This window comes from Macadamia integrifolia, chromosome 4 (genome assembly GCF_013358625.1).
Source record: "Macadamia integrifolia cultivar HAES 741 chromosome 4, SCU_Mint_v3, whole genome shotgun sequence".
Lineage (NCBI taxonomy): Eukaryota > Viridiplantae > Streptophyta > Magnoliopsida > Proteales > Proteaceae > Macadamia > Macadamia integrifolia.
This window is the reverse complement of record NC_056560.1, coordinates 9,395,083-9,410,591: the sequence shown is the minus strand read 5'-3', so window position 1 is coordinate 9,410,591 and position 15,509 is coordinate 9,395,083. Positions and strand designations below refer to the sequence as shown.

Here is a 15,509-nt window from a genome sequence, read left to right as displayed (position 1 = left end):
CATCAATAAGTTGGAGAATCATTTCACAATTTCTCCCCCTTTGTCAACAGCAAAAAGTGGGGTTAAAAGTCTCTATATTGTCTTTCCCCCTTGACATCTTGAAGCTTAAATTCTTATGATATCTTCTTCAAGCATTGATGTCAACTTGTTGATACTCTTCATTTAATGACTTCAATCTTCATTTCTTCATTTCATTCACCAAATTCGATCTTTGATATGAAGTCTCTACCAAACAATACTTGAAGGCAACAGGTGAGTGGTGGTCTAAATTTCTTTTTGGAGTGTTTTAAATTATAGAACTGATGTATGCCATCTCATTCTTGTGCTTTAAATAATAACCTCATGTGTGCTTTATCTTTAATTATCTCAAATGCTTTTATATGAAATTGTTGATGTGATTATTATTGTGAATTAGTGGGATTCAGTATGGCCAAGGGGAATTTTAATATTGTGATCGTCATATTTTGCATTCATCATGCCTTTTGTGTGCACTAGAGCTAGGTTTTGACATGGGTTGCTATGTGTCTAATATATGATTTTGATACCATATACACCATACTATTTGCATGTATACTTAAGCTTGGACATGGGATTGATGTGGTGTAGTAGATGGATGATCCGGTAACCGTATTTTTCATACTAAATGTATCATTATGAAAATGTATGTATATTTGTGTGGTTAGGATTAATTAGCCTATACTACAATCCCTTGCCAACATGGGTGAGGTGTTGGATAACCCACTGTGGGAGGTTCGATGAGAATTTCTGGGATACAACTTCTGTGGTATGATGTGATTATTGCCGGAGGAGAAACTTTTTACTGTGGCTCTAGGATGGGGTTATCAGGGGTTTGTTGGGTGACCAAGGGCGCATTCTATGACAATCATGCTCATAATTGACACTAGGGTTTGTATTGTTGGGTGACCGATGTGTGATTTTCAGGACCAGGGATACTGCCTAATGTGTTGCAGTAGCATTATACCAGACTTAGTTGTATACTAGGTGGATAATAATAAAATGAACTACATCATATACGCATCATGGAATATGTGTTTACTTGACCCATCCCTCACTGATCTAAGTGAAGCTCAGACCATGTGTATGTTCCATTTTAGATGATGATGCATGTACAATGGCACCCATGAGTAGCAATACTTCCTCCTTTATAACCAAGTACGGCAGAGGCTTTTGAACTCCAAAAGTTGAGGAGCATGATGTAAATTGTGCCTATAACAGTTGTGCCTAAGGTATACCATGAGCAGGGATTGATGCTACTCATCGTTATTTTATGTATGTTTGGATGATCGTACTTAGGAATTATTATGAGATATGTTTTTATACTTTAATTTTGGACATAAAACATTATATTATTCTGCTGCACTTGATTATAGAATGATTCTTATTGTGAATTGTGAGGCTAAGGTACTGCTTCAGAGATCCTAGCAGTCTTGTAGGATAACAAGTATCCTAGTCAGATCTCCGACATCCTAAGAAGGATGGGGTGTGCTAAACCCTAAGACATGCAAAGGGTTATGTGTTCCTCGTCCTCGAGATCCTTTTTGAAAATCTCTTGGTTTATGGAGCCTCTCCTTGGCTAGAGTGAGGAAAGAGTAAGCTAAGAAACTATAAGTGTTTAAGTGAATTGGAGTTTAGGATTGGGCTTCTCTCTCGAGTCAAGAACAACCTCCAACATTCTTCTCATGTTGGTCTCTAATTAGGTAAGCTTCTAATTTTAGTTTTGGGGGTTTACATTATCTTCTTTTCTTGATTTTCATACCCCAAAGGGTGTGTGTGATCACACCTCTCTAGGTGATTTTCAATACCCATGTGTTGTTTAGTTAGGATTTAGATCCATGTCTTTGATCATATATGTTATTCTTCTTATCTTTCTTCTTCATTTCTAGGTTAGATATTTATGTTTGTCTTATATTCATTCATGAATGCTTAGGTTAGGCTATTTTTTTTACTTCCTCTTTTCATAATGATTTTATGGTAGATATTTTTAGATGTTTCGTGTTTCTATATGATGATCTTTCATTGATGTTTTCTCTTTTCTTTTTAATACACCATCTTTATTTTTCTCTATGCCATATGATATATGTGTTTCAGCATAATAGGTTTTCTATTTATGTTTCTTTACTTCTTCAAAACACCTTCATGATGATTGATGCACTTAGACGGCAATTATAAGTCATGATTTCATTATGGGTTGATTTTTATTCTTATTCATGGCTTATACTTATACGTCCCCATGTATGTAGCCTTGGACTAACACTTGTATTCATGTTCCATACACATGCTTATTTCTCCTGTCAGATTTAAGATTATTTTTGTTCATATGTCATTAGATGTCTAATGTTTCATACATCATCACTTTCTTAAGCATTTTATATGTTTTCATGGTTGTTTTTTTCTATATTTTTAGAGGTTTTTAGAAATTTTTGTTTTTCTAAGCTTACTAAGCTTATTTTGGCTCTAGGGAACTTTAGTAACTTTTTTGTATTTTATTGTGCATGAATTTCAATGTATGTTTTCTTCTCTTTTCATCGTAGAAGTAAGGTCTTCATCATCTTGAATGATTCTTTAGTACAATTAGGATTTCCTTCATTTTTAAATGCATTATGGTTAGGAAATTGAGTCTTCATATTATGTATATTGTATTTTGTTTACATTTTGTATGCTAACTTTTGTTTGACAACCAAAGCTTCGAGTATATGATTATAAACCCTAGCTTTTATCTTTTTTTTTTTTTTTAGTTTAATTGCATGCGTTAGATTTAGTTTACCAATTAAAATAAATACCGATTTAAGCAGGTGTGGCTATGGAGTCAAATTTTGTGTTATGTGGGACTTTGACCTTAATCTAGGTGGCAATTCTTTATTATATTCATCTCATCTCTTTTTCCACTAAAGAGGTAGTTGAGGTGGAGGACATATGGATATCCCATGTTCACGCATGGCTCTCACATCAATGTCATATTCATATAGGTCAGAATTACGGATCAATCTATAATTTTATCTTAGAAATCATAGGAAATATCGTGAGTTGGCCCAATTGTCAACCATTGACATTCGCAAACATGTGCATGTGTATGTTTTTTTATTTTTTATTTGTAATAATGCAAAAAAGTTACCAAAATTCTCTAAATCATGGTGATTTCTCATCGTCTTTCTGTTAAATTTATACTTGTTCCGATACTTTATTTATTTATATTTTTTTATAAATGAAAAAAATATTAACGAAAAATAAAGAGAACATAATAATAACCAACAGCTGCCCAAAGGCAAAGGCCTTAGAGAAAAAAACCTAAGGGGCGAAACAACCAACAAAAGGGATACAAAAAACTAGGGAGGGGAAAATTACAATCAACACCAAAAAGGGGATACAGCAAAATCAAGGGGAGAAACAAGAGTGAGGTCCCAATCTAAGGCCAGATGACTATTTAAAACATAATTTAGACAATCAAAACATTTGTGATGGGTTTTATTTCTAATCTCAAAAGAAACTTCGTTCTAGATTTTCTCTATATAATGCGAAGAGGAAGTCCATCTTCTTTTATTTCTCTCCCACAAGATATTTTTTGCTAAGGATCAGCAAATGAATTTCATTAAATCAAGTAAAAGAGAGAATACAAGGGAAAAAAAAATATTATTGAGCTATTGATCCACCTTTGGCATGACCATCAACAGAACAAAAGCTTAACCAAAAATACTATTTACATAAATCTGTATCTGGGACAACAATTATCACAAGAAGGCAGGATAACTCTAGGAAAAAATCAACATTTTTAAATAATACTTAGAGTGACTTGAAAAATGGACATAAAGAGAATATGATTTGCACATTCAAAAGAGTTCTAAAAAGCAACAATTAGGGATCTACAAATTTCTATAAAGAAGAAATGCCTAGTGGGGAGGGAGTTAGTCATAGCTCTCCAACCAGTAAAGCAATACCTAGGGATGGAAGAACTAAAACCAAACAGTTGCAAACCAGGGACCAATAAGAGCTTTAGAATGCACCAGGTTCCAAGTACAATCAGAACTGAAATTACCGGAAGAGATAGAAATCCATTACATCAAACCACTACTTCCTCTAGGTTTGAAACAAACACTAGGAATCTTACTCCAAACCACAATGAGAAACAAGGAATTACCAAGTCTAGGAATCCAAGTAACATTCCTCAAAATAAAGAAAACCTTAGCAAGCCTATTAGAATCAGCATCATATCTGATTCTATCACCATATTTAGAAATAAACACATTATCAGGATATCAATTATCAAGAGATAAAAATGTGCCAAAACCATCATTAATGGAGGACTTGATATTCTCAGACACAATATGCCTATACTTTATAATTTTCCTTTAGGACCAAGAAATATACATAGGTAAAGGGTAGTTTAGATAGAATCAAATTTACGGTATTTGGAATACATCAAGTTAATCCTAATGCCTTCTTTTTAGAGAAAATATTCCAGATAGGTGTGGTAATACCGGTAATATTGGACTCCTTAACTCTACAAAGACCTCCTATCTCAATATTTGGAAAACAAATATTTTTCTAACTCAGAGGTCTATGAACTTGGAATTATCCTAACCTTTCTAAAGGAAAGAAAATATAAGGGACTCAATCTCATAGATGTCGGAATACCAAAAACCTTGATCAATAAATATAAGAATTCTGCATGAGTGATCTAATAAGGTTAAGGCGAACAGAAAATGAAATAAGTTTACTCTTCCAAAGTTGAAGTCTCTTACGAAGCGTATCAAGGATATAAGAACAATGATGAGCCACAAGCTTCGAAGAAATCAAAGGCTGATCCAAATAAGTGACAGGAAGATGCCCCTTAGGGATGCCTAAAACAATAAGTTTTGCTTTAAGATACTTAGAAACAACCCCAAAGGAGGAAAAGACTTATGAGGATTAATAGAAAGGCCAGACATAGTAGAGGAGGATAAAGCATAAACTGGGTAAACACAGAAAAGAGGGAAGCTTTGGCTGAAATCACAAGATAATCAACAAACAAGAGTTTAGTGATCTTCAATTCCTTGCACTTTGGGATGGGTTTGATGGAATTCTTTTCCGTTTTGATCATAAGGATTTTGGAAAGACCTTCCATGGCAATAAAGAATAGCAAAAGCGGGATAAGATAGTTTTTCGAATCCCTAATTTGGATTAAAAAAACCTTAAGGATAACCATTAACCAACAGGAAAAAAGAAGTGCATCTTTGAATCCAATTGATAAAAATAGGGGGCTATCCATTTTGGGAAGAACTTGGCCAATATATTCTCATCTTACATAAAACCAAAGGTCTTGTAAATATCAAACTTAAGGAGGATAGAATGAGGATGAATTATCCTATCAAAACCCCTAACAATTCCAATGCAAAAGGATAATAGCAATACACCCTCATGGATGAAAGCAGTCTGATTTGACTAACAAGAGCATCAATAACTAACTTAAGTATAAAAGAAATTATTTTTGCAATAAGCTTATAAAAAATGTCAACAAGAGAAATGAGCCACAAAGATGTAACCTAGTCAGCCCCCTCAAGCTTAGGAACAATATAAATGAAAGTTTGATTGGTATTTTTAATTCCTGGAAGGATTAAAGAAGAAACTATGAACTTCAGATAAAAGATCCTCCTTGACAATATTTAACAAACATGAAATAACATGGCTGAAACTATGAAGGTCATGAGCTTTATTAGATTTGTGAGATTTGATAGGCCTTAAAATCTCCTCCTCATAATGAATGGATGAGAGAACCCTTCTAAGTTTAAGAGGACCTTAGAGAAATGAATTTCATCAAAAATAGGAACAATGGGATTAAAAAGGATGGATTAAACTACTTAGAGAAATAAGCACAAAAAAACTGATTTAATCGCATCTGGATACAAAATGAAAGAGCCAAAGGTTAACCACTTAATCATGGGTTTCTAAAGGAATAAACGGAATTATGAATGTACCTGGCTCTCACCGACTTATGGAGATAAACAATAGTAAAGTCTCCAAAGGTTAACCACTTAATCATGGACTTTTGCTTAAAGAAACTCTCTTTATGCTTAAGGTCACTTAACCTAGAAGAAACATCCCTCTCCTCCAAAGCTAAGCTAGAATTCTGAGGGTCAACTTGAAGCTGAAATTGGACCATGTAAATATGGGGCCTACAAGCTTTCACATATGTGAAATATTCCCAAATTAGTTCTTGTTCAAAGATTTCAATGAATGCTCAATAGACTTTAATTTTTAGCAAAGATGATAAGGTGGTAAGATCTAACCCTAATTGGAGAATTCCAATCCTGAGAAACTAGGGGAAGGAAATTATTATGGAAGGCCTACATATCAAAAATTTTGAATGGCTTGTTGCAAATGAAACATAAGGGGCAATAGCGATCATAATTGGACTATAATCAGATATTCTCAAAAGCTCAAAATTAGCGTCAGAAGTGGGCAAAGAAGAGAGCCAACCATCTTTGACAAGAACCCGATCAATTTTACAGGAAATCCTATCACTTGAAGATCTCTGATTGGTCCAAGTAAATTCAAATCCAAACAATCTAAGATCATATATTTCGTTTAAAAAAATATTCTCAATAAGAAACGCATCAGATTTTTCATGAGAAGAAAGAACCCCATAATTATTAGGCCTATGAGTTTTATAATTTTTTCTTTTCCCCTCATTTTAAGTACTTTATTTTTCATTTCCTTTTTTATTCTTGAGATATATATTAGTGTTATATTGTGTGTACTAACTTTGAACTAGAGATTATTCTATAATTATGCTCTCGACTACCGGAAGAGAGTACTCTATAATCAACTCGATCACTTAGAACTAGAGATTATGCTATAATTATGCATTGTCGAGCCAGTAGAATCTATTCTTCACCCCCTTCAAATGTATCCAGGTGTGATCCCCTTTAGAGGGAAAAAATTGTAATAAATATTTAACCTTTTGAAAAAGGCTATGTGAATATATGTATGGTACTTCAAATTAAAATTTGATTTAATATTTTCTAGAAAATATTCATTCTTTAATAAATATCAAGTAAATGGAAGACCAATTTTATTAGGTTGTCTATGGTGCCTACCAGCATCCTGAAGTGTATTTTGATAAAATCTAGATCTCGTGGTTAGCCCAATTATCCTAGGAGCCAATTTAATTGTGAATCCTATACCCTAATCTAGGTAATGATTCAACATCTGAAAATCCCACTATCTTTCCAAAAAAGTGGCAGAATTTCTAATTTCATGGTGCCAATTCAATATTACATCAATTAACCCCAAGAGTCGGGTCTCACGACATTCAATGCCATTTAGTCCCAGAGCCCAAGGTTATCATATATCCTAATTTTAGAACCATTTAATATACAAACAGTTATATGATTGGTCCCTTTGAGATCAAAACTGATACAGAAGAGTCCCAATTACCCAGAACCATCATGTTTGACACCCTCAATGATAGGCTGGGAGAGCACAAGAAGCTGGTCTTGGAACATCTTTCCATTAATTTATGACACTTTCAATTTTATTTCCATTCGTTAAGTATAATATCTTTGTTAAGAAGTCTAGACCTAATGTTCATTTAGCTCACCACCTAGCAGTGAGAGCTTTCTCCAAGGAACATAAGAACTTCGTGAGATTAATCAAGGCGAAGATCTGGATATTCGTTATTAGTTCCAGAAAAATTATAACAAAAGAATTATATATATTCTAAATACACTTATATAGATAAAGATTTTATTGAGACAATCCCTTCCTTAAACTACTATCTGAGGTGAATAAAAAATTGATATCCCAGGTGTCTTGTAACTTAACGCAAGTGCCTTCATGGGTTCATATATACCAATGCAATAATTAGAATCTTGACCAATATGTATTAATTGTATCCTCTGATCAATACTTCATAAAAAAAAAAAAAAAAAATATCCTCTGATCAATATCACATGTTTATTACTTGTCCATGTCTGAAATTTTCTTGTGCTTCTCACGTGCTTAACTGCTAGCAACGTCATTAACCAACTTCTTGATCACTGCACCAATTGCCTCATTAGTTCCTTAAAGCATGATTAGCAACTTCATGTTATCAGGGCATTAAACAAATCGCACTATAGTTGTTAAATATTCTATTCATCCAACCTTGTGATCTGGGGACTTAGTTAACTGCAGCCTCCACTGATTATCATTAAACTAATCGTTTTTCATTTTTAAGTATAGATCAAAAGCTGGATTAGGAGCACTGATATAAATTACTCGTAAATACCAGATTTTTTTTTTTTTTTAAACTTGAAGTGATAAAGATACTTCTCCATTTTTAGATCAATATTTTTAATTGACATAGTTAAATCTAGTCTTGAAGAAAATTAAAATTTCCAAATTAATGCTTCAAGAATCATATTGCACCATGCATATTGTCTTTAGTGCTTTTTTTTTTTTCTCTACTAACGAGGGGTATCTAGGCCTTGAGCCTAATTTGTCCCGCAAGCAAATATTGATCCCACAATCGCATAAACCGGGTCATACCGAGGTTGAATGAGAATCATTCAACTCTCACTGAAAGCAATGAAGAGCACTAAACACTGCCGTACGAGTGGCCCAAGGTATGCCTGGTGGGGGTCAAACTTAGGAAGTCCGAGTTTATAGCTCGTATCAAGTTTGTTGCTCACCAACTGCACTACCCCCTTGGGTTAAAAAAGCCCACTTGGCAAGCTAACATCATTTACGGTTATAATCTCATGTCAGTGATATGGGATTGATCCCACATCAGTCATGAAAGAGATTTGGTGTGGATTGATATAGTCTTAGTTCCTCTCGTTTTATAAGTCAATTTATGGGATTGAAATTCTTCCAAGATCCTCAGTCCTAACTTTCTTCATAGAAGAGGCAACCTGATGCCAAAGTGAAATAACTAGGAAAGGACTATCTGCCTCTACACAAAGACCCTAGAGCAGAGTGGAAACGCTTAGAAAATGGCTTCCTAATCCGAAGTGGGCCATCCTAGATGTCAGTTCCGAAATGTTGTGGTATGTTTTGATCTTATATCAGTCATATGCTGGCTAGCTGGTCCCACAATGGTTACAAATTTGGTATGGCTTGATATAGAAAAATGTCGGAAAAAAATTTCCAATGTACTTTCTAGGAATCAAACATTTTACCGCTTTACTCGATCTCATACCATATTCATTACCGTTTTACCAAAAAACTTGAATTATTAGGAAAGAGCAGCCTCATGATATACATCAAGTAAGAGAATAAAGAAGCCAAATTCATGATCATGATCGACATTTATTTCACATTTTATTGCGTACAAAATAGACTATGTAAAATGACATGCATATATATATATATATATATATATATACAATTGGGATCCAATTAAGTATCATAATTTGTGGCTCTTGAGAACTGTAACGATAGTTAAAAAGGGCCAATGTACTGAGGAAAACTAAGATATATGGCAAGTGGATTATACACTTCTTATCCTTTACAAAAAGAAGGCCTTGCACGTTGTCTTAGCAAGCCCATTCCATGTCATTGATATATAAAAAAGCACACACACTTCCATCAATTTCCTTTAATAGGATCACAAAAGCATGTATATGTATATAGATTGCCAAAAAAGAATATGAAAATCATAAATATGGGATTATTATGATTTTTCTTAATTATGGAAGATCGAGACTAGTAAGATAAAACATGGGTTGTATTTGATATACATTCTCGAAATAGATTTTGAGTCTAAAACACATTCTGATACTTGATTCTCTTCTCTTTTCTCACCTCAAAATGCGTTTTAGACCAAAATCTCTTTACAACAAAATGAACAATAGAGAGATTTCTTATTAGTTATGAACAAAATTAAATTATCTCTAACATAGGAAAAACTGTCAATGTAAACATATTTAGAAACCATAACCATATGACCACACCACCAAAAGGGAACCCACATCCAATAATACATTAACCGGTTTACGGGTTGGCCGATTTGGGTCAGGAGATCAAGTTCTTCTCTAAAAGAAACCATGTCATTCTTTTTTCCAAGCTTCTTTATTTCTTCTTCTTCTTTCTTCTCTAATCGCATTGGACTTGAAAGTGTCGTGTGGAACTATGCTTCTATCGTTAGGCAAAACTACATGCTTGCATCATTAATTTAATCAAAATGAGAATCAATATAAATAGTTTAATAATTATATTATACAAAAAGCATTAAAATAGATGAATAAAGCCGGCGCCGTAGATTAAATTATTAATAAACTATTAATCTTATTTTAAAATAATTATAATGGATCTGATCTGATTTCCAAGTGTATCAATGGCCTCGTGTAGACATGTGGATTATATGAATTTAAGAGTATCGATTGGTTTTTCATATGCAATCAGACGACTAAGGTTGAAAAGAGCATCTTTCCTAGTTATATATATATATATATATATATATTCAATTAGATAATAATATATGTTCCACCCTTGCTGATGAATTGCTGTGGTTTAGAGTCATCCATGACATTAGGGAGTCTTAGCTTCACATATATATAAGAAAAAAAATTATACTTGTAATAGTAAATAAATGGAAAAGAAGGATACGTCTATTAGCTGATGATTAAGAGTTGGAATCCTCTTATAATAAAGTAATACTAGCGAGATGGGTGACGAATCTTTACCTAAAAATAAAGAAGTAGTGATCTTCTCTACCAGAGATTTGCTAACATGAAATGACAATGTGAACAGACGGGCAATGCCGTTTATTAGGGTACCTAACCATCAGTTGCCCCCCCATAAGAAGTAACCCATTTGCTCATTTTGTTTATATTTTATGACTTCTAGTGTTAAAATATGCTTCTTTAGTTATCAGTATTTAGTTGGTAAAAGCTTGTTATCACCTACTTCGATTGTATAGGTGAATCAAATTAACATTTTATGGATAGCCCAAGATCTGTCAATCCATCTTGTGGGGAACCAACTATATATGCCCTCCAACCCCTTGATTTCAACTTCTAATTAATAAGGTCTTGTAGGTCTACTAGCTAGGTTTATAGTTATATATAGCCACCCAATCATGTTACTCATTGTCTTCTTTTTGTTCTTTAATTTAAGGGAAAAGTGTCTCTCAGTGTAGGTTATGCCCAGACATATTTGATTATTTTATCATTTTTTTAAAATAAAATGAATAAAAATATAAATAATTATGGATGTAGCCTATGTTATGAGCTCATAGACCCTTGCCTTTAAATTATATTTCATTAATTTTCATCCCCTTTTCTTTAACGTCATTGCACTTATTTCCCTAATCGATGTTTAATAACTAAAAGGGGATGACAAGAACAATAATTAACTAACAAGGACACTCATGTATAACAATTAAAGATTAACCAATCTTATAATAGAGTTTTGATATCTAAAACTAAAGGCTCCCCCTTAAAGAGAAAGTGACAACCATGATGAGAAGGCACCAATCCAATATGCATCATTGTCAACTAGAGTTCTCATGAAATTCCATCTGATTTGCTCACAGATAATTACAATCTATACACAAATCAATGTCCGACACCTATCACCATGGGGACCTCTAAGTGAGACACTCTATCATTGGATTGATATTTAAGATTCGAAATGTTATTATCAAAAACACCTTTCAGTTTATTCTCTCGTGTTTTTTCTAAGGTTAAAACAAATCATTTTGATTAAAAAAATGAATTAAATTGCAAAAGACTAGATCATTAATTAAAATGATCAAATATCTTTGATATTTTTCAATTACATGGAGGGAAAAATCCAAATGGGTTCTCTTTATAATTAAAATCATTAATTAATTATATGAATATTAATGAAACTACTAATTACCCTTTTTGAACTAATGCTAAATAAGTGCTTCTACCAACAAAAAAAAAATGCTAAATGGGTGCTTGTCTGATTCGAATCTTTAAGGCTATATATATGTGAGGCATATGCTAGACATCAGTAAAGGGAAGATGAAATTTTTATATAGAGATAAAAGCACTTAAAATAGTCATCAGGTAGCAAGTAGAGTGAGATTGTGTGTGTGTGTGTGTAAGAGAGAGAGAGAGAGAGAGAGAGAGAGAGAATAATGTGAGTGTGTGTGAGCGTGGGCGGTCAAGCGTGTGGGGGCAATGATGTGACCTAGATTTGAGGGTAAAGAAGAAGGGAAGACAGCCACGTGGGTGAGTGACCTTCAAATGAGGATGGAACGCGGTGTAAGACAGGGAAAAGGGGCCATAGTCGCCATTAGTGTATTAGTCAGTCAGGTGGGATTAACTTAATTTAATGCATTTCTTTCCAAAGACTAATGTTAAGTCCTTTGTGATGTTTACTTAAATTAAGGAAACTCCACCCCCCACCCCACCCCACCCCACCCCACCTCTCCCTATTTTCTTTTTCCAAGAGCTCTTCCCCCATCTATTATTAGTCACAACTCACAACCTTTTTACTTCATAGACTTCATAGTTCTCTCTCTCTCTCTCTCTCTCTCTCTCTCTCTCTCTCTCTAAAAGAAATAAAGGATGTGTGTGTGTTGGACCGAGGTCGTGTCACACTTCTAAGCAGCTTTGTCTCTCTTTCCACCTTTATAATCCTCTGATGTCAATAAGCCAGTGCCCTTTCCACAAATCCACCACGTGGTCTTCTCTTAGATGTCGAGGTGGACCTCCATCTCCCGTTCTCTCTTCTCTTCTCTCTATATATACCTCCTATCCCTCCCTTTCTCCTCATATTTCACCTCTCTCTACTTCCCTTCACTTACTCTTAAGAACTGCAGACACTAGCTAACAACACTCAAGCACATAGACTCACTATTACTTGAAGAGAGATAGAAAGAAAGAAAAAGTTCGAAAACCCAAGATCATGGCAGCTTCTACAGCAACTTCTGCTTCTACCACATGGGCTAAACCTTCATCTTCATCTTCATCTTCATCTTCTTCTTCTTCGTCTTCTTCTTCATTCTGTGATTTGGGCTACACTTCCAAGTCCATCAACTTCAACAAGCCCAATAAGATAGCCCATCTCCGGTGCTCTCTACAAACTCCTCCAGTCCTCCATTTCCCAAAGCAAACACCTTCTCTTTACCATCCAGCCACCAGTACTGCATCCCCACCTCTCCCTAAACCCAAACCCAAGTCCAAACCCAAAGAAGCAGAAAGAGCAAGAGACCGTGAAAGAAACAGAGATGGAAGAAGAAAAGAGTTGGATTCCTTTAACTCTCAAGGTAAGGGTAAGCAGCAATGTAACCTCTTCCAAAGGGTTGCAGCCATGGCCTTGAATGTAGTGGAAGGAGCCTTAGTTTCCAGCGAAAGCCAAAACCCACTTCCCAAAACAGCCGATCCAGCAATTCAAATTGCCGGAAACTTCGCTCCCGTACCGGAACATCCTGTCGAGCACCACCTCCCTGTCGCCGGCAAAATTCCCGATTGCATTGACGGGGTTTACGTCAGGAACGGCGCCAATCCCCTATTTGAGCCCGTCGCAGGTCACCATTTATTCGATGGGGACGGCATGATTCATGCCGTATCCATCACTGGTGGCGCCGCCAACTATGCCTGCCGATTCACCGAAACACAGCGCCTCGTTCAGGAACGCTCTCTAGGCCGTCCTGTCTTCCCAAAAGCAATTGGCGAACTCCATGGCCACACCGGTATAGCTCGCCTTCTCCTTTTCTACGCTCGTGGCCTCTTCGGCCTCGTCGACCACCACCACGGCACCGGAGTCGCCAACGCGGGCCTCGTCTATTTCAACGGCCGACTCCTCGCGATGTCAGAAGACGACCTTCCTTACCAAGTTCGCATCACCCGCTCTGGCGACTTAAAAACCGTCGGCCGGTTTGATTTCAATGGTCAGCTCCAATCTGCCATGATCGCCCACCCGAAGCTCGACCCTGTCTCTGGCGAACTCTTCGCTCTTAGCTACGATGTCATTCAAAAGCCATATCTCAAGTACTTCCGCTTCTCCCCAACCGGAATCAAATCTCCCGACGTCGAAATCCCACTTGCGGAGCCTACCATGATGCACGATTTCGCCATTACTGAGAATTTCGTGGTCATCCCAGATCAACAAGTGGTTTTCAAGTTGCCGGAAATGATTCGTGGCGGTTCGCCGGTGGTTTACGATAAAAAGAAAACCGCCCGGTTCGGAATCCTGGACAAGAACGCAGTTGACTCGTCAGGAATCCGGTGGGTCGAAGTGCCCGATTGCTTTTGTTTCCATCTATGGAACGCTTGGGAAGAACCAGAGACTAATGAGGTGGTGGTGATCGGTTCATGCATGACTCCACCCGATTCGATTTTCAACGAATGCGATGAAGGGCTCAAGAGTGTTCTGTCCGAGATCCGGCTCGACCTCAAGACCGGGAAATCAACTCGCCGGCCCATCATCGCCGGTTCCAATTCCGATCAATTGAACCTGGAAGCAGGGATGGTGAACCGTAATCTTTTGGGGAGGAAAACCCAATTCGCCTACCTCGCTATTGCAGAGCCCTGGCCGAAGGTTTCCGGTATCGCGAAGGTCGATCTCTCGACCGGAGAAGTGAAGAAATTCATATATGGAGATGGGAAATACGGTGGAGAACCGTTCTTTGTGCCGAGAGATGCAAATTCAAAGAGAGAGGATGATGGGTATATAGTAGCATTCATGCATGATGAGAAGAAATCCAAGTCAGAGCTTGTGATCATAAACGCCATGAATTTGGAGGTTGAAGCTTCAGTTAAGCTACCTTCAAGGGTCCCTTATGGTTTCCATGGAACGTTTATCAATTCCAAAGATTTGCAGAAGCAAGCCTAGCTAGATAGGCCAGCTAGCCATGTGGTGATGGTTTTACTGTTGTGGTAGAGGTGACAAAGGAGAGATTGCCAGAGGGAATGGATTAGAGATACTCCCCGGAGTCTGCCGTCTTTTTGCACCTTACCCAACCACCCACGGTTAGTTAAGTTAGTTATTTAGTTAGTTATTTTTCCTTTTTCTTGGGTGGGAGAGGTTTCGAGGAACCAGCTTGTAGCTTATGGCTGTAGTTAGTATTCGAGCTCAGCTGGTTTTTGTGTATTTCCCTTTTCACTACTATCCATGCTCTTCTCTGTTCTTGTAAGTAGTGAAAATTATAAAATGTTATACAGATACAAGACTACAGGAGTGTGTAATTATTAGTATTCAAATGTTTCTCTCTCTTCTACTGTTTAGTTTTTAGTAGCCATGATCAATCGTATATGATTTTGGACAAATGGAACATGTCTGGGAGTATGACTCTTACGCTTTGACACATACCTTTGAAAAATGATTACCCGTTTCTTATGAAGAATAAAAATCTCACCCTACCGATGTTTTTCATAAATCAAACCTTGCACACCGGTGCAAAATCCTTTCCCATAAATTTCAAAGAGTTAGTATTCTGTTTAAAATCATCCTACCAAAAAAAAACTTTTAAGACCTTAAATAATAGGGAAAATAATGAATAATATAGGCATTTATTTGAGAACATCCTGATTTGCCATGTGTCACATCCATAGGTC

The 15,509-nt window shown here is 36.1% G+C and overlaps 1 protein-coding gene across 1 annotated transcript; it reads left to right on the top strand.

The window, feature by feature from the left end:
- The first annotated feature begins 12,714 nt into the window (after positions 1-12,714).
- Positions 12,715-15,127, top strand: LOC122075667 (9-cis-epoxycarotenoid dioxygenase NCED1, chloroplastic-like). Its single transcript, XM_042640785.1, has one exon. It carries the CDS (start codon positions 12,859-12,861, stop codon positions 14,785-14,787), a length of 1,929 nt encoding a protein of 642 aa, XP_042496719.1. The 5' UTR covers positions 12,715-12,858; the 3' UTR covers positions 14,788-15,127.
- The last annotated feature ends 382 nt before the right edge of the window (positions 15,128-15,509 follow it).